Source organism: Podarcis muralis, chromosome 10 (assembly GCF_964188315.1).
Source record: "Podarcis muralis chromosome 10, rPodMur119.hap1.1, whole genome shotgun sequence".
NCBI lineage: Eukaryota > Metazoa > Chordata > Lepidosauria > Squamata > Lacertidae > Podarcis > Podarcis muralis.
The window spans coordinates 34,519,082-34,541,147 of record NC_135664.1 but is presented as its reverse complement, the minus strand read 5'-3'; the positions used below and the strand labels follow the sequence as shown (position 1 = coordinate 34,541,147).

The 22,066-nt window shown below is 40.0% G+C and overlaps 1 protein-coding gene across 7 annotated transcripts in view; it reads left to right on the top strand.

Annotated features, from left to right (window-relative positions):
- KCNC2 (potassium voltage-gated channel subfamily C member 2) overlaps positions 1 to 13,522 on the top strand; it is a 99,115-nt gene extending 85,593 nt beyond the window's left edge. For 2 of the 7 annotated variants that reach the window (XM_028746965.2, XM_028746966.2), the window contains exons 3-5: positions 2,824 to 3,751; positions 8,018 to 8,185; positions 10,288 to 13,522. In XM_028746965.2, the coding sequence (XP_028602798.2) occupies positions 2,824 to 3,751; positions 8,018 to 8,185; positions 10,288 to 10,424 (1,233 nt within the window). In that variant the 3' untranslated portion in view covers positions 10,425 to 13,522. The remainder of the gene's footprint in view (positions 1 to 2,823; positions 3,752 to 8,017; positions 8,186 to 10,287) is intronic. The other 5 variants (XM_028746968.2, XM_077934730.1, XM_028746967.2 and 2 more) reach the window with 5 other exon arrangements.
- The last annotated feature ends 8,544 nt before the right edge of the window (positions 13,523 to 22,066 follow it).

The window sequence follows — 22,066 nt, the reverse complement described above, 5'->3', positions numbered from 1 at the left end:
GTTGATTACACTGATGTCCTTTCAATATTACAAAGAGTTGCATTGTTGCTTCCATATGCACTTTTATAGTCTGTTGTTCTGTCAAGATTACAGCAGTATATTTTCAAGAAAGCAGCTAACTATACAGAAAAGACTTTCCTAATAAGCAGTGAGGCTCTAATTTCCTGCAACTTAATTGTGACTTGATCTTTATGAGCTTCCTGCATTGACCAGTTCAGTATTTTGCAGCACTTGAATGCAATGGTCCCAGTTCAGCAGGGACTGAGAGACACTTTGAATTTTAAAACACCCTGAGGTGAAAATTAGGAATAAAGAAATGCTCTGGAGTTTTATTTTTATTTTAAGCATTTATGAAGTGTGGCCTGGATTTATGGTTGTGATTACTTGATTGTGTTAAAATTAGGAGTGCTCTAAGCAGATTTTGGGGAGGGTTTTTAATGTAATTACTAATAATGCTCTGTGGATTTTATAGTGATTATCTATTACTCTATGCCCTTTGTGATAACAGCTTAAGCAAGCTAATTTTAGGTCTGCATTCTGCAATAATTAAAATGAAATGTCAAAAATGTATTTAAAGAAACAGAGATAAATGCATCCTTTAAGATGTTGTACAGAAATAGTAATATTACTATTTCTCTTCTTGTGCAATCTAATTATATACAAAGTTTATAGTCTGTCATTGTTATAGTTCTTTATCTGCCAAGTCTTTGAAATTAAGAACAAGTCATAGTTGTCTCTGACTTCCAGGTTGAGGTTTAGTCCAGGTACAGGTGACAGTTGAGCTTTGAAGGGTTTACATCAATCTGTTCTGTGAAGCTGGTTCTGGGAAACATTTTACAGCCTAGGACTTTGTCTATATAAGGGTGGAATAGGTAAAAAGGAAAAGGAAAAGACTCCTGGACGGTTAAGTCCAGTCAAAGGTGACTATGGGGTTATAGCGCTCATCTCGCTTTCAGGCCGAGGGAGCCGGCATTTGTTCACAGACAGCTTTCCAGGTCATGTGGCCAGCATGACTAAACTGTTGCAACAGAACATCGTGACATAAACCAGAGCACACGGAAATGCTGTTTACCTTCCTGCCACAGTGATACCTATTTATCTACTTGCACTGGCATGCTTTCAAACTGCTAGGTTGGCAGGAGCTGGGACAGAGCAACAGGAGCTCACCCCATTGTGCAGATACGAACCGCTAACCTTCTGATTGGCAAACCCAAGAGGCTCAGTGATTTAGACCACAGCGCCACCTGCATCCCTCTGAAAGGTGGAATAACCTACAATAAATAACCAGGTCAATATTCTTCACACAGCTGCCTCTTCCAAGGTGCTTCCTTTTTATATTACTTGGAGGCGTAACAATGCAAATGGGTTCACTGGAGAATTAACTTTCTGCTGTCCCAATTTAGTCTATGAACTTGTTCCACTAGCATAAGGACTTTGGGTCAACCAACCCAACTTCCTCTTGCTCTTCATTCCCTGTACACCACTAAATCTGTGATGGGTTTTCTCCCAAACCTCTGGAGCAGATGCACGGGGGAAGGGAAGGGAAGGAAAGGGATGTTCCTTTGTACAGTGGAAATCCTTGTTCTGGCACTATTTCACTGTATATTGCCCTACACATCTTTATTTAATTAGGGATTAAGGACATTTTCATGCCCTGAGGTGATGTAGGAGGCCAAGTGAGCACTGCCACCCACTGTCACTGCAGATGTGCAGTGTGTGAAGAAATACACAGCTTCAGTGAAAAAGTAGTAAGGAATGAAAGGCTTAGCATCGTACCTGAAGTCTGCTGAGAATCTCACCAACATGCATCATTCAAATTCAGGACATCTCTACATTTACTAGAGTTCTCCAGAGTGTTATATGCATATTATAAAGAAACATGAGCCTTCAGGATACTTTAGAAATAATATTTGATTGCTGACATCCTGTGTATTGACATCTGCTTGGCAGCTGTGGCAGCTATATGCTGGACTAGATAGGCCTTTGGTCTAATTGCCATCTGTAATTAAGCCCTTCAGGCAGTTCATAGCATCCTGAAGTTCATAAAATCAATGCTGGCTAAGGTATGTGGTAGAAGCTGAGCACATGATATTCATCAGTGGTATTACAACATGTTTCTTAGCTGCCATCCCTGTTGCAGGAATGCTAGATGTGTACTTAATAAGGAAATGTTTTAGTTCACTAAAAAGGTTTTAATATATTTTTTTTCTGAGAAGATGAAGCCAAAACAGCAACTTTCCTTACTGATGCTTCATTAGACCATTCTGGAAACCTTATATGGACTCTATACTGCATACACAAGAGCCAAAATGAACACAATCCAGAGGATCTGCATAAACAATGTTACATTTTATTCAGGCACCTTCATTTTGCTTATCAATTATGACTAATAGTTGTCACATCCTCTGTCCCAGAAGTTATTTCTTCTAATCCCATATATGGAGGGTGTGTGTGGGGACACTGTGCAAACTAGACATAATATGGACGAGCCTTGACATTGGCAATAATTTTCAGTTACTTCCTAGTGAGTTTATGAATGGAGTCGGTACTTCTGGCTTAATTTAAGCCTTGACTATAGTTACTCAATAAAAGCTACTTCCAAAAAGTCTTTTTGTCCAGATCATTACCCACAATGCTTGTTTTGTAGTTCCAGCTGGGGAGACCAGCAGGTGAATTCTTGATATCAATCTTCTTGGAAGCAACCCCATGGGGAGTCTTTGCACTCAAGCGTGCTATAAGTTAAGCTATATGATACTTCTCATTATGTTGGTGTTTTTTTTAAACTCTCTGATTCTGATGTGTCTAATTTATTTTCCTTTGCAGTTCATTGCGTTTGCCTCTTTATTCTTCATCCTACTTTCAATCACAACCTTTTGCCTGGAAACCCACGAAGCATTCAACACCATCAAAAACAAAACAGAGCCAACCATCAATGGTTCCGAGGTGGTTCTGCAGTATGAAATAGAGACGGACCCTGCTCTGACGTATGTTGAAGGAGTATGCGTGGTGTGGTTTACATTTGAATTTTTAGTCCGCGTTGTTTTTTCACCCAACAAACTTGAATTCATCAAAAACCTTTTGAATATCATTGACTTTGTGGCAATTTTGCCCTTCTATCTCGAGGTGGGCCTCAGTGGGCTGTCCTCCAAAGCTGCTAAGGATGTGCTTGGTTTCCTCAGGGTAGTGAGGTTTGTGAGAATCCTGCGAATCTTCAAGCTCACCCGACATTTCGTGGGCCTCAGGGTGCTGGGTCACACGCTCCGAGCAAGCACCAACGAGTTTTTGCTGCTGATAATATTCTTGGCATTAGGAGTATTGATATTTGCCACCATGATCTACTATGCTGAACGAATAGGAGCCAGACCCAACGACCCTTCTGCTAGCGAACACACAGAGTTCAAAAACATCCCCATTGGCTTCTGGTGGGCTGTGGTCACCATGACCACTCTTGGGTATGGAGACATGTATCCAAAGACATGGTCAGGGATGTTAGTGGGTGCTCTGTGTGCTTTAGCTGGGGTGCTGACCATAGCCATGCCTGTGCCTGTTATTGTCAACAACTTTGGAATGTACTATTCTCTGGCCATGGCGAAACAGAAGCTTCCGAGAAAGAGAAAGAAGCACATCCCGCCTGCTCCTCAGGCAAGCTCCCCTACATTTTGCAAGACAGACTTGAACACAGCCTGCAATAGCACACAGGGGGAAGTCTGTCTGGGCAGAGACAACCGGCTGATGGAACACAATAAATCAGGTAGGACACCGTCCGAAACGCATGTCTGGTATGTTTGGCAGTACAAGGCGTCAGAAAGCATCGAATCTTTCTGCAGCTAGAGGAGGTAGTTGACACACCTCTCCCTTCACTCACTGTTTGTATATGTCAGTCTTGTAGGTGGCAAAATAGTTACAGCATAAGAATGATGTTCCCAGATCTGTGCATTGCTGATCTGTAGTGTTCGCTAGGTGTTTCGTGAACAGTGCTTTTTTGTGACAGTACTCAATGGTACCGAGTACAATCACCTCTTTTTTTGCTGCCCATAGCAGCCATTTTGTGCTGGCACCCACAGCACTTTTATCAAGATAGAAGTACCAACACCTCATTTTTATTTATTTATTTATTTCAAAAAAAAAAAAAAAAAGCACTGATTGTGAATGCTGAGCTACCTTTCATTTTCCTTATTTCTTCATAATTCTTTTGTTTTACTGGCGGCATCTGCTGTTTCTTTTGCCTGTTGCACTGTACAATGTTTTGTTTTGTTTCCTGCATGCCTATTCCTGTACAGCTGTGCCTCCATTTTGTTGAACTTCATGGCGTTTTGCGTGGTGTTTGTCTCTTCTGTCTGCTTGTCTCTTTTGTTTGCTTTGCCTGTGCCACACTAGTGGCATGAAATACTAGAAGTGGTATAAAGAAACATTCATTTAAACATGGATGATTAATCTGGGCCTACATTCAGTGCAACAAGTAACACAGAAGGGGGTTCTCTAGATTTCAAGGAGAGCATTTCTTTTTTCACAGATTGGAATGACACCCCCCCCCCCCCCCCGACCTAAGGGAACAGGTGATGCTCATGAAATTACATTTAAGCTTAGACTCAAATTTTCTTACTTAGAAGCAAGAGGTCCGTTAAATTTCATTTGAAGCTTTCCCCCTGTTAGGATGCTTAGAACCTCACATCTTGTAGGCAGTGGTTACAACATGGACAAGATTTTAACTAACCGTGCAATTCTATAAATGCCTACTAAGAAGTAAGTCCCACTGAGTTCAGTGGAGCTTATTCCCAGGTAAGTACGTATAGCATTGCAGCCATGGTGCTGTAATCTTAGAGACTTTTCATAATTATATTTAATATATAGAAGCATAAAATTTCTCCTGGATCAGACCAAAGGCCAGTGTCCTGTTCAGGCAGATGCAAATGGGATTTCCACAAGCAGGGCATGAACACAGCAGACACGTTCCCCTTCTGATTCCCAGTACAGTCGTACCTTGGATCCTGAACGCCCTGGAACTCGGATGTTTTGGCTCCTGAACGCCGCAAACCCAGAAGTGATTGTTCCGGTTTATGAATGTTTTTTTGGAACCCGAACGTCCGATGGGGCTACCGTGGTTTCTGATTGGCTGCAAGAGCTTCCTGCAGCCAATCAGAAGCTGCTATTTGGTTTTCAAATGTTTTGGATGTTGAACGGACTTCCGGAACGGATTCCGTTCAACTTCCAAGGTACGACTGTAACTAGTGTTGAGATGTATACTGCCTCCAACCCCGGACATAGTATGTTACCATCATGGCTGGTTGCCATTGATAGACGTACCTTCCATTAATCTGTTTTAATTCCTTGTAAAGCCATTACTACAGGTTGTGGTAGTGAATCCCAGAATTTAACTATGCACATTGTGAAGAAATGCATTTTTTCTGTCCCGAATCTTTCAGCATTCAGCCTCATTAGATGGCCCCACATTCTAGTATTATGAAACAGAGAAAAATCCACCTTTTCCCACTTTCTCTGTAGGATGCATAATTGTATATATCTCTGTGGTTTCCCCCTTTTTAATCTGCATTTTTTCCAAACTAAGGATCCTCAAATATTGCAACCCTCCATAGAAGAGTTGCTTCACTTTCCTTGATCATTTTGGTTGCCAGCCGTTTAAATGATCAATTACTGTAATGATTCACAATGCTTCTCCCCCCAAAAATAAATAAATAAATAAATCAAAGTAATAATGGAGATGCAGAGAGAGAGAGAACTGCTGCTTTCTGGATTTATGGTCCCAGTAATTTGTCTTTTAAGGATATCAATGAAAATAGGTGCTCTTACGACTCCACAGCTATCACAGCTAATTTCAAACTCCTTTGGAGATAATGAATCAAAAGTGTTTATACTGGGGGTTTTCCTGGCGTTTGGGGTGGGGATACTAAATTTGAACATTTGGGAAAGTATGGAAAAATCTTGGAAGAGATTAGATACAGTGGCTGTGCTTGATTGGTACTCCCAAAGTGATAAGGGCCACCCTGTTTACAGGTCAATATGAAGTCCACAGTGTTCAATTACATGGCAGTAGTAGGGAAAGGTTATAACAAGAGAAATCTTGAGAAGGAAAAAATATATACAATAAGATAATAAAATGTGTCTTTTCTCTTTCCAGTACCTTTAACATCTGGCTCTCCAGATGTTGACAGACCAATTCCCAGCAGCCCCAGTTTGCATAACTAATGGCCACAGATGACAGAAGTGTTTGGAGGGCCACAGGTTTCCCATCCCCATTTTAAATTCTAGAATCATTATGGTTAGCATTTTAAAAGTAATAAAATAGATCACTGTTCTGAAATATTAAAAGCCCTATTATCATGATAAAAGAGCCTATTAATCAAAAACTGCAGATGTTTAAAGAGGGATTAGGCATTTTAATAACTATTAACTGCTCTACAGCAGGGCCTTTTACTTCCCTCTCCCCAAGCGTTATTAGGTATTGCCACAGTTAGCTTTTAGGACGGACACAGGGATGTGCCTAAGCACCATGAGTGTAACTGAAGGGAAAGTAAAACACACCATGTTTGGTTTGCTAATCCTTGCCTAGGCTACAGCCAGCCAGACCACATGAAGGGATTAGGGCTGTTCAGATCACCCTCAAACCAATACACAGATTCAGTGTGGTGTAGTGGTGGGCTAAGACCTGGAAGAGGCCAGGGTTAAAATCCCCACTCAGCCATGAAGCTCGCTGGGTGACCTTGGGCCAGTCACTGCCTCTCTGCTTCACAGGGCTATGAGGGTAAAACAGAGGGGTGGGTGGGAAGCATGTATGCCATATTGAGCTCCTTGAAGGAAAAGTGGGATATAAATTTAGTAGTCAGACAATCACTCACTCACTCACTCACTCACTCACTCACTCACTCACTCACACCTCTCTCACTTTTGCAGCTCAGTTCTCCTACCAAATAATGTACAAGCATGCTTTTATTAGGGGGAATTGTGCATAAAATTGCACACATAAAACAGCAAACCTAAATGCATTATATAAGGGGAATCTGCTTGCAAAAATTTGCACTTTAGTCAAAGCTGTATTTTGTGCATTTTTAGTAGAAATGTGTGCTAAAATGCTGATGAATTTCCATGAGGATTTTGTTTTTTAAAAATGCAAATGGCTGCAGAAATGTGGAGAACTTTAAAACGGGGAAAAAGAGAAACCGAGAGAACCCAAAATTGACAGACTGATCGATGCCTACCTCTGTGTGCGCGCGCACTATTAGAGAAGCAACAAGATTCCTCCCTAAACTTGGTGCCATGTGGAAGGGAGAGCCATGGTCTTTACCCTTAACCCAACATGGCACCCTGTGTGCCTCTTAGTGAAGGACCACTTAGTCATGTGATACTCATATAATAATGTTCAGCAGACCTGCACGACTTGTGACCCAGCAAGCTGTGTACTATGGTTTGCAAAACAGTTCCAGGAAGACAGAAGAAAAGAGGTTTATCAAGCTTTTAGCAGGTCATAGGACATGGTTTGTCACCTGCATTCAAGTTGGGCTTGCCTGATGTGAAGTCACGACTCAAGCACGGTCTCTTACTCTTGAGTAAGCGCCCAATATATTAGTTCGCAGTAGACCCAAATAAGCTATTCTATGGTTATATGTGAATTTATTTTAGTAGTGGATATGAGTGTGCCATCTGTATTTCAAGATTTAGTACTTACTATTATTATTTGGCAGCAAAATCTGACTTGTTTCTAAGTACTGAAGCAATGAGTATAATATTGAAGATGGCAACCGTTTAAAAAGCCAAAAATCAACATCAAAATATTTTTTTCCTTAACCAAATAATACAGATGTGCAACTTTGTTCTATTTCTATATTAACGAATGACCATGAAGGGCCATCTCTTCCCATCCCCCAATTCAATAACTAGTAGTTTTTAAAAATAAATAAATACATAAATATTAACTTAAGTAACAGGCTGTCAGGCAAGTTGTTTGTGATGTTTCGTTTCCTCTCTGGCTATATTATGTAAATGGGCATGGTGCTTTAACCAGTGTTATCAGGTGAAGACAGTACAGAAAGTGAGCAGCCACTGTCACCTGTGGAAAGGCTCCCACCAATCAGACGCTCTAGTACCAGAGACAAAAACAGAAGAGGGGGAACATGTTTCCTACTGACAGCAGGTGATTACGCGTGTGCTACTGATGGAGGGATCAGGAAAGGTATGGACTCTTTCATTAGACTATAAAAGTTCATCCAGCACTGTTCTTCTGAGTAAACAAACCTGGAATGAAGGAGATGCGAACAAATGCTATATAGGAAACATTGTACAGTATGCAGACTAATGCATTTCTTCTTCTTCTTCTACTTCTTCTTCAGTTGTCCCTTTCTTGCTTCCTCTTAAATAACGGTCTTGGCTCATCAATCCATCCAAAGATATGTCCGTGTTGTTTCTGATAGGTGTATCATTCATGGTTTCATTTGTCTGTCCTGTGCATAGATAAATGTAATTTAGGTCATGTTCATTAAATCACTTTCATAACAGTTCTTTAGAAATTGCTTTGGGATATTTTAAATTCCAGTTAAGGACTTACTAGTTTAATTTAGTAATATTTTAGAAGGTTGGTTCAGTTAAGAATGTATTGTACAGTGGTACCTTGGTACTCAAATTGCTTGGTTCCTGAACAAATTGGCTCCCGAATGCCGCAAACCTGGAAGTAAGTGTTCCAGTTTGCAAACGTTTTTCGGAAGCCAAACTTCTGATGCAGCTTCCGCTTGAGTGCAGGAAACTCCTGCAGCCAATTGGAAGCTGTGCCTTAGTTTTTGAACGGTTTGGGGAGTCGAACAGACTCCTGGAATGGATTAAGTTTGAGGACCAAGGTACCACTGTAGTTCTAAATGCCAGAGCCCTGATGTGCAATACACTTAGTATTTTGGAAAACATTGACATAGAAATGTGAGGCTTTGGTGCCATAGGCTAATAGGCTAAAGGTGAACCCACTTACCCAGCACAATATTGCTGCAGGTAGGCCAGTGTTAAATAATTGTTTCCCATGGCAAGCTATGGAAAGGTCAATGGCATATTTGCCTATTGAAACAACGGCATACATGCATTATTGAGTTTCAGTCCAATCAGGCCTACCAGCTGTGTATACATGAGTTTTTAAAAATATAGCTTTATCTGTCATCTTTCTTGTATTTGTTTTGGGAAACACTGCTGATGGTTGCAGCAATTGTGTGCTTAAATTGTGGATGTCTTTCCACATGGGGTTGGCTCCCCCATTTGAGAACGACTAGCCTAAAGAAGATGTGCTTCTATCTCTTTTCTGTCAAGCAGAGATTTGTGTGTATGGGGAAGCCCCATGAAGATAAATGGGACTTCACTCTCAGGTAAACTTGTTTAGATTAAGGCCAATACATAATTTTGGTTTTTCAGTGTGCTGTAAGAACAGTGGTTTTCTTTCCATGCACAACACTCTGTGACATTAAATAGTAATGCCGTTCTGTTGCTTAAATAAAGCACCCATATCTTGCTTTAAAAGTAAACGCTTTCACAGTACAGTATCTGTGAAATGAAAATGTCTGGGGGTGCAGAATTCTACGCTAGTGGTGAATGTTGTTCTATAATATGTAAATTCTGGTTATTTTAGGCTTAAAAGAAGTCATGCTTTGTTCCTATAATATCGGCTGGATTGCAAATAGTATGTACTGCACAGATCACTAAAAACCTACATATAAATAACACATTTTAATGAATTGCAAATCAGTTAAATATTGCAAACAAGACACACTTTAAATAGTATTAGACAGAGCGTCAGATGCTAAATCAAAGTGCTTCTGGAGATGGAGCTTTTTTAACAATACATAATTTATTCCTCTGCATTTATGATTGCAAAATAACTTCATAAAATTAGGTAAGAAATGATTGTGGTTTAAAATATTAAGAACTGGCATTGACACCAAATATCTATATACCTGTATATATCAAATGCTTTCTTCATCTGTCTTGCTTATCACCCTGAATTGTACTACAACATTCTCTATGTGCTATCATTGCAGTTCTACTGAAACCACTGGGCTTGTACGAAGTATACACCCCCAGTTCATTTGCCTTAACAAAATTAAGTATGTAGTTGGTCTGAATTCATTTAATGTCATTAGTAAGAATAGCACCATTTTATGTTTTTCTCTGTTGTTGTAAACAGTCTTAGCACCCTACTCTCTTAGAACCCAATGAGCAAGAACGATTACATTGCATTGCATTGTATTGTTTGTCTACTTTCTGGCTGAACTCAACTGATTTCTGTGCATTTTCTCGTGAAAGGCTACGAAAAATCCCGAAGTTTAAACAACATAGCTGGCATGGCAGGCACTGCCCTGAGACTGTCTCCAGTAACATCACCCTACAGCTCACCTTGTCCTCTGAGACGCTCCCGGTCTCCCATCCCATCTATTTTGTAAACCAGATGGCATCAGCTGGCTACATAGCTTTAACTGAAGTGCTGTTTATCACCTAATGGAAATAAGTGTAGCATTAGCTGTGGTTTCCACTAATACAAGTATAAATCTTGAGCGATATAACTGTCAGCAGCAAGCAATGCCACTCGGGTAGCTGAAGACCCCAATTTTGCTTATAAGGTCCTCTAAAGTAGATTCCCCCCTCACCTTGTACCTGATTTTGTCCTATCTTACCACAGCAATAAAAGGACAGTTAGTGGACTTCACTGGCCAGTACAAATAAATAAGCATATTTTCAGGGAGATACAGTAAAACCAATGTGCTTCCAATTGATAACCATTCCATTGGACCATTTCTTGTGACTCTAACCCATCTCGAAGATGTCTGGAATCTTGTCTTGATTGCATAGAATGTGACTTCAGTCTGATCATTTGCATGGACCATACTGTCTCCATCACTTGAAATCCGTCTTGCAGACTAACCAAGACCACAGATGGCTCTGGATTGTGTGGGTTTGTTGTTTTATTCATTGTACCATCTTGCTGAAATCAGAAAAAAACAAAACACCACGACCACCAGGTCCGCATGTGGGATTGGGCTGTTTTTATTGTGCTGCTTTTTAGTTCTTTTTATTTATTTATAACTTTCCCCCCAATAATGTCTATTTCTTGATTGATTAATTTTGGTACTGGACTGATGTATCAGAGTTCTGAATGTTTTCGGTTGTTTGCACACAGATAACTGCAAAGAGGTTGTCATTACTGGTTACACGCAAGCAGAAGCCAGATCTCTTTCTTAATGGCTTGGGGAAGGCACAAAACATGAAAGAAAGGTAAACACCATCCAGGCTTGCAATTTTAAGATAGCAAGTTCTGCTTGGCCCTATAGTGATTTCTCTTCTGCAGGGTTCTTCAACATTTTCAGAGGCTGAGTGCCATGTAAAAGCAAGAAGTATACTGGAGTTTTAATTTTTTTTTTGCTATAGGTATAGGAGGGCAATAGTTTACAAAAGGGTTTTTTGACCAGCCTTAAACCTCTAACTCCCAAGCTTTCACAATTTTGTTTCTGTCACATATTTTTTTAAAGATGCTTTGTCTTATATGTTGTTTCTGTTTGTCTGTCTGGCTGACTGTCTGACTGTATTTTTCATCCGTCTCCATAAAGCACAGTTGCCTTTTCCAAAGATGCTCCCTTCATATAAGATTAGCTGCTAAATGCATTTCCTTCTCCCCCCCACTTTTTGATATATGTATCTATGCATATCTCAAGTGTAAGCTGATATCCTTTTAGTGAGCACTTCTTTGACATTTCCCCCCAGTGTGGGATTTAGCAACGGTTCTGCCATTTCAATAGGGTTCCTGCTTCAATCCCACACCCTTAGCAATCTGCATTCATTCTTGTGTTGAGACTTTATCCCCTACATCAGCTTTTTCTTTACAATAAAACAAGACAGCCTTGTTTATGCAGCATCATGAATGCAGTCGCAACTACGACGTTTTGGGCTGGTGAGGAAAACACCCAGCAACGTAAAAGCCTTAGAAATATAAGGGGTGGGGGTGGGGTGGGGAGAAAGAAAATCAAACAGTGTCATAAGAAATCCTTGAGATTGTTGAAAAATCCCTGATTTTTGTATGTTTATTTTTGTTAGGAAAAGAAGTCTATTTGACCATGTAACATAATATTCTGTATATAGCCTAGCATGAACTGCATGTGAAAATTTCTTGTACAAGAATGTATTTATCAGTACTTACCTTTCTGATACATAGAGATGTACATTGATTTAGTTTTGGTAAAGAGCGCTGGCAGATATAGATTAATGTAATGTATATACTTAATATGCAAACAGCTTCTAGCAAAGGAATTAATATCTGGTGCTGCTGTTATTGGCTACAGTGTTATACAGAATTTATCATGGATTTTTGACTGCTGAAAAAGGGACAATGGAATTTAGCCATACCAAGGACTGTACTGGAAAGAGACTGCTCCTCCTGAATGGGTCCTGATAATCACCTGCCGCCTTGAAGAGATCCTTCCAATTTCCTATGGAAGTGGAGCTTGTTATGGGGATTAAGGACCAATTCCAACTGCTGCTGCTGCCGCCAGCAGACACAATTATTAGTCACTATTGATGAATCAGCTGTACATAGGTTGTGTGTGCATGGAATATCAGCTTTAGTCATCTATGCCAAGAGATGCTGAATTCAAAGACATCATCTCTGAGACTCCACGGGAAAAATAAAAAGGCCGACACACCTCTTTGTGTATCCTTCCTGGTCCCTACAGTAGGTTATGCTGTGGATCATACAGAGGCACACATGTTTAACAATAGTGATGTAAACGCTGTCTGTCATAGGTTTCCTCATAACAACTGTATTTTTGCAAAGTTTGTAACTCATGAACGTTACTGGCATGGGATTTTGCTACAAGTCTTTATGCTCTCGGTTCGCCATATCTATATTTTTATGAATACTAGTGAACATGCCAACGTTTTGGTTTACTTTTGAAATGGATAAGAAATATGTGACTGCAGACATAAACAGTAAAAATAGAGAGAGAGAGAGAGAGAGAGAGAGAGAGAGAGAGAGAGAGAGACCACAGTCTTTGTCTAGAGTTCTATAGAAGCGTGTGTGTTTTTTTAGTTCATTGTTACCTCAGACTTTAGGTATTGAGAGAAATAAAATACTGGCAGTAAAAATATTATAGGTTTTTTATTGAAACTATCACAGAAACAACATCAGTAAATATAAAATATAAAATAGATCCTAAAAATGTATATTTTGCATAAGAGAGATATTCTTTACCTTTTTGTGATTTTTGTGGTAAATTGTTCAAGTCTATTCTATGTCTATGATACTTTGTAGCCAGGTACTGTGTAATAAATTACATTCTCTCCATCCTGTTCAATAAGACCTTCTCCAGAAACTGTGTGTCACCCTGGTATTTTGAATGTAAGGACCTTTCCCACCTCTGAAATTCTGTATTGTAGACATTTTTGTGAACATGTCAAGGTGCATGCACAAGCCTGGTAGAAGCCAGTGGCCATGTAACTAACAGAAATGGAGAATAAAATTCAAAAGATCCAGGGAGGAGGTTGAAACATACCTTACAATGTGGCTTATCATCTTTCTTTAGTTTCCTGTTTTCTCATTCCTTCTATCTAGTTCAAGAGTGCTTGGCCATTCTAACTGTTGCTTGCATCTTTCTCACAAATTATTTTGGGAGTAAACCAATGTCCCTTGGTTTAATGAAAGGGGAGAGATGGATGGAAGGGCGAAGAGGAGTGAAGCTCATCCCTCTCCTAATTGTTACCCCTTAAACAAATTAATGCCCACCTCTAACTTTTAGCTCTGTTTTATACTGTTCACGTATAATTCCCATATATACAATCATACTTGGTTTTTGAACAGCTTAGTTCTCAAACATTTTAGCTCCTGAATGCCACAAACCTGGAAGTGACTGTTTGGAAGAAGAACATCTGATGGGGTTTCTGCGGCTTCTGCTTGGCTGCAGGAGCTTCCTGCAGCCAATCAGAAGCTGCACTTGGGTTTCCGAACATTTTGGAAGTCAAACGGACTTCCGGAAATGGATTCTATTCAACTTCCAAGGTACGACTGTATGTAGCATTTTCAGATTCTTAGCTGTGGAAGTCCAAGGCAGCCCAGCTCTTCAGAATGGGACCTTGAAGGCTTCCTCAGTTATTTGAAACTGGATCTCAAACAAGCGAGGGGTTAGGAGGTTAGTGCTAGTGAGAAGTTCTGTACATTTTTGACAGCATTTTTCATGCTTTAAAAGCAAGGAATATAATTCATTTTTCCTACTTGAACAGTTTAGTAATTAGTTGCCACACATTAACCAAGATGTTACTGAAGTTATTCATAGACGTCTAGAAGTTACTTACAACTTCTATTATACCATCTATTACAACCATCTATTATACATAGACACCCCCCCCCTTATGCAACAGCAAATCTTACCCATTCTAGACAACACTCTTTGGGGCCACATAATTTTTTTGGATGGGTTCCCACATTCCCTTTTCCAAGTAGCTGCATAAAGTAGCAACAGATCAAGCAGAATGAGCTTCCCATCTGCTGTTAAGCAGGAGGTGGACATGTGATAAGCATTTACTCTTGTAGGACCGCTCAAATTCACACCAAGGATATCTCTGTGCATGCCCTTGCTGTCACAACATAAGCTAAAAAGTTTGTTCCAAGCTATATTACATCCTTTTTTCTTTTTTCTTTTTTGGAAACAGTGCCTTCTTACTGAAACTTTGAAATGTCCACAAGAGAACACTATACTTTTATAACAGAATGCTGTTTCACATCATATATCCTTTCCTACTCAGTTTTGAGCTCTTCTGCCTTCGCAAATGATTCTTCTGGAAGCTGTCTCACCTTCTGCTCCCCAAACTGTGTTCCTCAGACTAAATTTTGTACACACTTGCCTGAAAATAAGCCCCTTTGGACTTTCCTTTAAACTCAGGTGTGATGAGACAGAGGGACCAGGAATAGCCCACCACTATGCATGCATCTGTATGCAAACATGGTGTCCGCATAGAACATATAGAAGTATGTTTAGGATTGGGATGTTAGATTAAAGTCTATGTGAAGCATGGGGACATGGACTACCACTGCAGTGGAAGTGATTTGGCTTCATTTGTAGCTGGCCAAAGCCTAAGGCTCACTTTCCCACAAATATGCTTTTGGACTTTGAATAGATGGACGTGTGGCAGCAGTTTTACAGAAAAGCAAGAGGAACTCCACATAAATGCTGTGTACACTTTTAATGCCAGGTTGTAGTAGCCTGGCTCATTTTGACCTCGTCTGCAGTCATAGTGAGCAAGGAAGATGCAGAACCTTTCTATAGATCACTGATTTCCTCACTTCACATTCTATTTCGGTCGGCCTCATTCCTGTTTCAGAGTCCTCAGCAAATTCTTGCTGGCCAATCTCAGACATGGTTCCGCCACTTCCAAACCTCAGCCTTACGTCCTTGATTGCTCCCATCATTTCCTTCCTCATACCTACTGGGCCCTTGGCTGCGTAAGCCTGTTTCATCCCTTTACTCTAGTGCTGGTATTCTACTTCTGGTGAAACTTCACTCTGCTGAACCTACGAGAAATTTGAACTCTGCATAAGCCTTGCTTAAGGGTTCTTAACATGAAAAAGTCATGTACATCATTAATCCTGAAATAATTTCCCCCAAAGTTATGAGATCCTATGATGACTTTCAAAAGACATCCTACAAGCCCAGTGGCCTGACACACAATGGTGGCTTTGGAGGGAAGAAAAATGAGGAGAAAATACTTTTATTTTCTATATAATTAAAAAGCCTTAGGCTAAAAGTAGGAGAGCTGGTATAACCAAGAAACACTGTAGAATAATGTCCAGCTGAACTGCAGGTGCCTTTCCAAGTGTGAAAATGGACTCTAATTGTATAGCTATCAATTTAGGTTCAAAAATAGATGGGTGGAATTAAAATTATATTTTAAAAAATAGTATTTTAAAGTTTTTTTAAAAAATAAAATAATATTCCTGAGGTTTTTAAAGTGAAAGCTGGGTAAATCAATTAGATTTGAAAATAATTGGCTTTGTTTTGTAATGCAGAGATGTGAATTTACAAGTCTCAAATGGATTAGATTGAGAAAGCATGTTATTATCTAAATAAATCATGCAGCACCTATTTTCAATAATGATTCCAATAATGAAAATAGGAAAAGAATACGGAAACTAGGGAAGGAAAAATGGGTTGCTTAATATGCTTGATTACAAAGCAGTAGTGCAAGTGATTTCATTAATACTAATAGACCCCAAGGGAAGAACATCAAGGATTTCTAAATGAAAATTAGGAAATATTAGAAACACGTGGGGGCAGTTTGAGGATGGAAATAAAAGCTTGTGTCCCCTTTGACCATACTGGCCTAGACAAGCCACAGAAACATAGCTGTCAACATTTTCTTTTTTTTTAAAGGGAAATTCCTTTATTCCGAATAGGATTCCTCGCAAGAAAAGGGAAAAGTTGACAGCTATGCACAGAAACCCTTGAGAAGCCTTGTTGTTTTGGAGATAATTGAATTCCACATGAAAACTTAAAACTAATATTTAGGACTTAATGTTTTGGAGTATTTGTTATGGGACAAATAACAGTTCCTATTTCTGTCAACTCTACCACCAATTACCTCTGTGGTTCTCAAGTCACCGCATTACCTATTCCTTCACTAGTGATGTGCCTGTTTCTGTGTCTCATGCTCTATACAGTATATTTTTATACACACTACAAGAAAGGAGGCCACACTGCTTTGGAAGCATTTCGTATCCAAGAGACATTTCCCTATTTCTCTACCTAGGTTTCCTGGTTCCTCTAGGAAATGGTGTATCAGCACCTTCTTTCTTGCCCTCTTGGAGTGTAAATTGCATCAAACCTCCAAGTCTCATAAAGCTAAGAGATGGGAAAATGTGAAATGAAGGAGACTAATGCATTTGAGCATGCTGGAATTGAACTGCAGCTCTGAATGGAGCAGTATAAAACACATTTGGAAGAGCTAACAGTCCTTAAAATTGAGCTTTAGAAATATCATCAGGCCGGGAATATAATTCATCAAGTTCTCTTGAGCCTTCAGAAAATGGTGACATTCCCAAAGGTTTAAAATGGTTGCAGCAAGCTACATGTTCATGCTCGCTGAGGGCTAGTCTCCTTTGTTACACACATTTGGAAGAAGGCATCAGCTCTGCTGGAAAAGGAAACTGGAAGCGAGAACATCTTTGCAGAAAAAAGGAGGGGAGAAAAAGGTAAGCTAAATTGGTAATTTTTTGAAATGTAGCGCAACACCAGCAGAAGTTGCCTATGACTTCTGCCACTGGGCAATTCCAGAGCTTGATTGTCATAGCTCTAAACAATCTCATATGGTGTTGTTGATGCTGCCTTCCTGCTGGCAGGGTTTGATTTTCCAAAGTGCCTGTTCATTCATGCCTGTTCATTCACCCCTAAGATTGCTAGAGAACAGGGATGTCCAACTTCCAAGAGACTGCGATCTACTCCCACTATAAAAACTGGCAGTTGTTGACCTTCTCTTGGGGAGGAACAGTCACAGTTGTTGATCTACTTCGGGGGAGCTTCAGCAAAGTTGTTGAGCACTTTTTTTGGGGGGGGGGGCGATCAATCAGGATCACGAGATCGACCAGGAACACCCCACGATCGACCGGTTGGACATCCTTGCTAGAGAATGTTTTCATAGGACCACTACTTTATTTGTTATTCCTTTATTTTAATACTTATACCCTGCCACAGGCCTACACCATGGCATAGGTAAAGGTAAAGGGACCCCTGACCATTAGGTCCAGTCGTGGCCGACTCTGGGATTGCAGCGCTCATCTCGCTTTATTGGCTGAGGGAGCCGGCGTACAGCTTTCGGGTCATGTGGCCAGCATGACTAAGCCACTTCTGGTGAACCAGAGCAGCGCACGGAAACGCCGTTTACCTTCCCGCTAGAACAGTTCCTATTTATCTACTTGCACTTTGACGTGCTTTCAAACTGCTAGGTTGGCAGGAGCAGGGACTGAGCAATGGGAGCTCACCCCATCGCGGGGATTTGAACAGCTGACCTTCTGATTGGCAAGCCCTGGGCTCTGTGGTTTAGACCACAGCACCACCCGCGTCCCCACACCATGACATAGAATATACGAAAATAGCAATCACATGAAAATGTATATATATTAGGGGCTGCCATGCCTGTTACATTGCTTGTCAACCGAACGTGCCTCCTGCCCCTTGCTTTCCCCCTCCCTTTATACCTCAACCAAGCCCCATTCAGCTCCTTTAAGCCCCTCGGCTCCTTCTAATCCCTCATATTCTCACAGCTCATCTGTTCCCCCACCCCTGCTTTGTACAGACTTTTGTTGCTTAAAAGTGGCATTTTAAAACCATCTTTCTCTTTTTCTCCCTTCCCTTGACTTCATGCAAATCTAGGATAGTGATGTAGCACGACAAATCCTCGAAACAGGGCTATGCAATGGCAGCATTACATTTTATGTATATAGGAAGATGCATATGCACACATCCTTAAAGCAACAAAACAGCACAAAGCATAAAGGTATTAAAATTCCATTAAAGCAATTTAAAAATTATCATAAGTCCCCCCCCCCAAAGTCTTTTACTAAAAACCACAACCTTAAGCTTCCCGGAGGAACAATTTCTATGATGTGGGGATTGCTAATGAAAATGCCCATCTCTTCAATCCCTACAATTCTAAAGATAGCGTTATGAATAATGCTTTCTAGACATCCTTAGAGCGAGATGTTTTGGTCAGTAGCATAATTCAGCATTACACTATTATATTCTTACATCAAACCTATGTGAAACACTTAATGAATTGTGTTTAGGACTACTAAAATGGTTGTCACAATTTTTTGTTTAGAATGCAGCATTTTCATTTCAGTTTCTCTACAGGAAACTCCTTATTATGCACAATGGATGTGAAAGGGGGTTCCCTTCAGAAATCAGACAGGATTTCATGTGACTGGTCTATAAATATTTCTCATTTGCTGGCAGTCTTTATCACTGAAATATTCAGTTTTGTTAGGTTAAATGCCCATCAGGCACTGGTGTCCTTTAAAGATCTCCATTTACATTTTCTAGTCATTTGTGTAAGCCTGAGGCCATTATTTTCAAGTGTCTGAGAGATGCTGCTTTTTTCCCTACTGACTGTCCTAGAGGTTGAAGCTTGTAGCAGTGGGAATAATTTTCCACGGCAGTTATTTCTGCTTGGAGTATTTATCTGAAATAATCTTTTGATGTTTATGTTCCAGCCATTTGACCTTTCAAGATTTCCTCCTAAGGTTAGTACTTGATTTCATTGTTAAGCAGAAGAGAGTTCAAGTTGCATCACATGTGCTCAGATTAGGATGACGATGCCTGAGATACCCATCATTTTCCTTGGTGTGGTATAATTTATGCAGTTGGCATGAAGCCATGATTTGGTGAGTAGGTCCATGTTGGACAGAGAATCTATGTTATCAAGGACTTTTAAAGATGTGAGAACGAGGATGTTTTGAAGCTAGGCTATTGCCTTGTACAATAATATGGGAATATATTAGGGCTCCACAGAGACCACTATGTAATCCCATTACCTAAACTTCCTCTCCTATTAGGCACACCTATTATTATTTTGCGGTTGCTTCAACTTCCATTCAATCATGTTTTAGACCACCAGTGATAAACACAAACATCTTAATAGCGTAATGTTCCCTGGACAGTTTCACTTTCTACTGTAGGTGGGTATAATGTTTGAATGCCCCCCCCCCCAAAAAAAAACCTCCAGGGCACAGGAAACTAGCACACTAATGAGAAGATATACTACACCCTTATTTCAATATTTAAATACGATTTTGCAGGGAATTGTTTTAATGGTGGACTCATTCACGCAAGAAATCCATACAATCAATATTATTATTATTATTATTATTATTATTATTATTATTATTATTATTATTTACCTTGGGCTACATACGTTTCAGGTTACATACGCTTCAGGTTACAGACTCCGCTAACCCAGAAATAGTACTTCAGGTTAAGAACTTTGCTTCAGGATAAGAACAGAAATCAGGCTCCGGCGGCGCGGCAGCAGCAGGAGGCCCCATTAGCTAAAGTGGTGCTTCAGGTTAAGAACAGTTTCAGGTTAAGAATGGACCTCCGGAACGAATTATGTATTTAACCCGAGGTACCACCGTACCGTGCCCATCTGGCTGGGTTTCATCAGCCACTCTGGGTGGCTTCCAACAAGAGATTAAAAATACATTAAAACATCAGTCATTAAACTTCCCTAAACAGGGCTACCTTCAGATATAGACATAAAATACATATAGGCATAAAAACCTGCCTCATGTGATTTAGCTACGTGGGCAGATAAACTTTTAGGGCATTTTTAAAAGAAGATACAAAAGGAGATAACTGAAAGCAGTACTCCAACTGGATTTCCATTGCAAAATTACTTGGCAGTCTCCATTCACTCTTTGAATTAAAGGCAGAAAGGAAGCAAATCGCTGATTCCACGACTTGTTACTTCTTTGTTTAGTATTAGTGGATAAGCATGAAGTGTGCCATAAATAAATCAGGGTGGGGGGCATCAATAATCCTCTTGCAGCTATGAATGTTCTTTAGTCAGCAATCTCTAATGGTTTTGTATCTCAAATCAGAGCAATGATTTAAAAGGAGAGTGTAAATACTTAAGGTATTTTGATATTTCCCTTGGTGGTTGAACAGAGAGACTCTTAAATTCACATTACATTTCTTTGATATTGCACAATTTGCATTATTTCTCTACAAAAGTCTCACTATTTAATGGGCTTATTTTGCTTTAATTAAGTTCGAATTGTTCAACCACTTAAAAAGACGTGTTTTTAATCAGCAGCCGGTATCAAAATTAATGAATAGCAATTAGCTGAAACATTCTTGCTGAAGACTTTTGATCTAAAACCGATAGGTTAGTGCTTGCTGTGTACAACCCAGAAATGAAGTACAAATGTTTGCTACAATTTTGAGAGAACTACTGCCTCCTTCAGCCAGATTCAACTAACCCGGTGTGCTAGCATAAGCCAGAGTAATGACTCCCTCTAGTGCAATTGGCTTTCCCTCTTCTCTCCCCCTTGTGCCTCCCCTAAATCCATTCTAGAGGTTTGGGAGAAACTCCAGAACGGTGGGGTGGAGGGCCAAGAAGGGAGATTGTTCCATCTGGCAAGCAGAAATGCTTGCTCTGATAAAACTATCATAGCACAATGTTGAATTCCCTGGTCCACTTTTAAGTATTTGAAGTGATCCATTACCGTTCACTACTGTATTATTGTGTATGCTTACCTCAGAGTGAAATAAAAATGGCGCACCATAAAATTCCAGTTGGAACTATTGATTGGAAAGTGAGTGGTTATTTTACTATAGGGTGTTTGACCATCCTTCCACATGCTGTTTCCTTGGTAAAGATTACCAGACTTTTAGAAGACATCTGAAGGCAGCCCTGTTTAGGGAAGCTTTTAATGTTTGATGTATTACAGTATTTTAATATTTTTTTTGGAAGCCGCTCAGAGTGGCTGGGAAGCCCAGCCAGATGGGTGTGGTATAAATAATACATTATTATTATTATTATTATTATTATTATTATTATTACCCATTCAATTTATTGCTAGCAGTCCTCTGCTTTTGCGTCGAGCCTTGTTGGGTCACATACCAGCTGGGAAAAGTTGAGGGTGCATTCAGACCCCCTTTTATTCTGTTTCCCCAGTGTTTGCTTACCTGATAATTTCCACATTTTATGGAATCTTTCACATGGTGTAAATGCCACTTCTGCAAATCTAGCAGACGTTTTGCACTCATTTCCATGTCAATTGCTTCCAGAAAAAAAACAAGCACACAACTGTTTGCAACACTGTTAACCTAGACAATTACAAGAGTTTTGCACCGCAATTTTCCTGCCGTTTTCATGAATGATGGTGTGTGATGAAATTTGGAGGGTACAGTTCTTTCCTTCCATTTTCATTGGTTATCATGGGGAAACAGAAACACGTGCGTAAAGGATGGTGGCATGTTCCAATGATGCCACACAACGCCCACTGGTGTAAATAAAATTTAGTGTGACATGGGGTGTCATACCACTC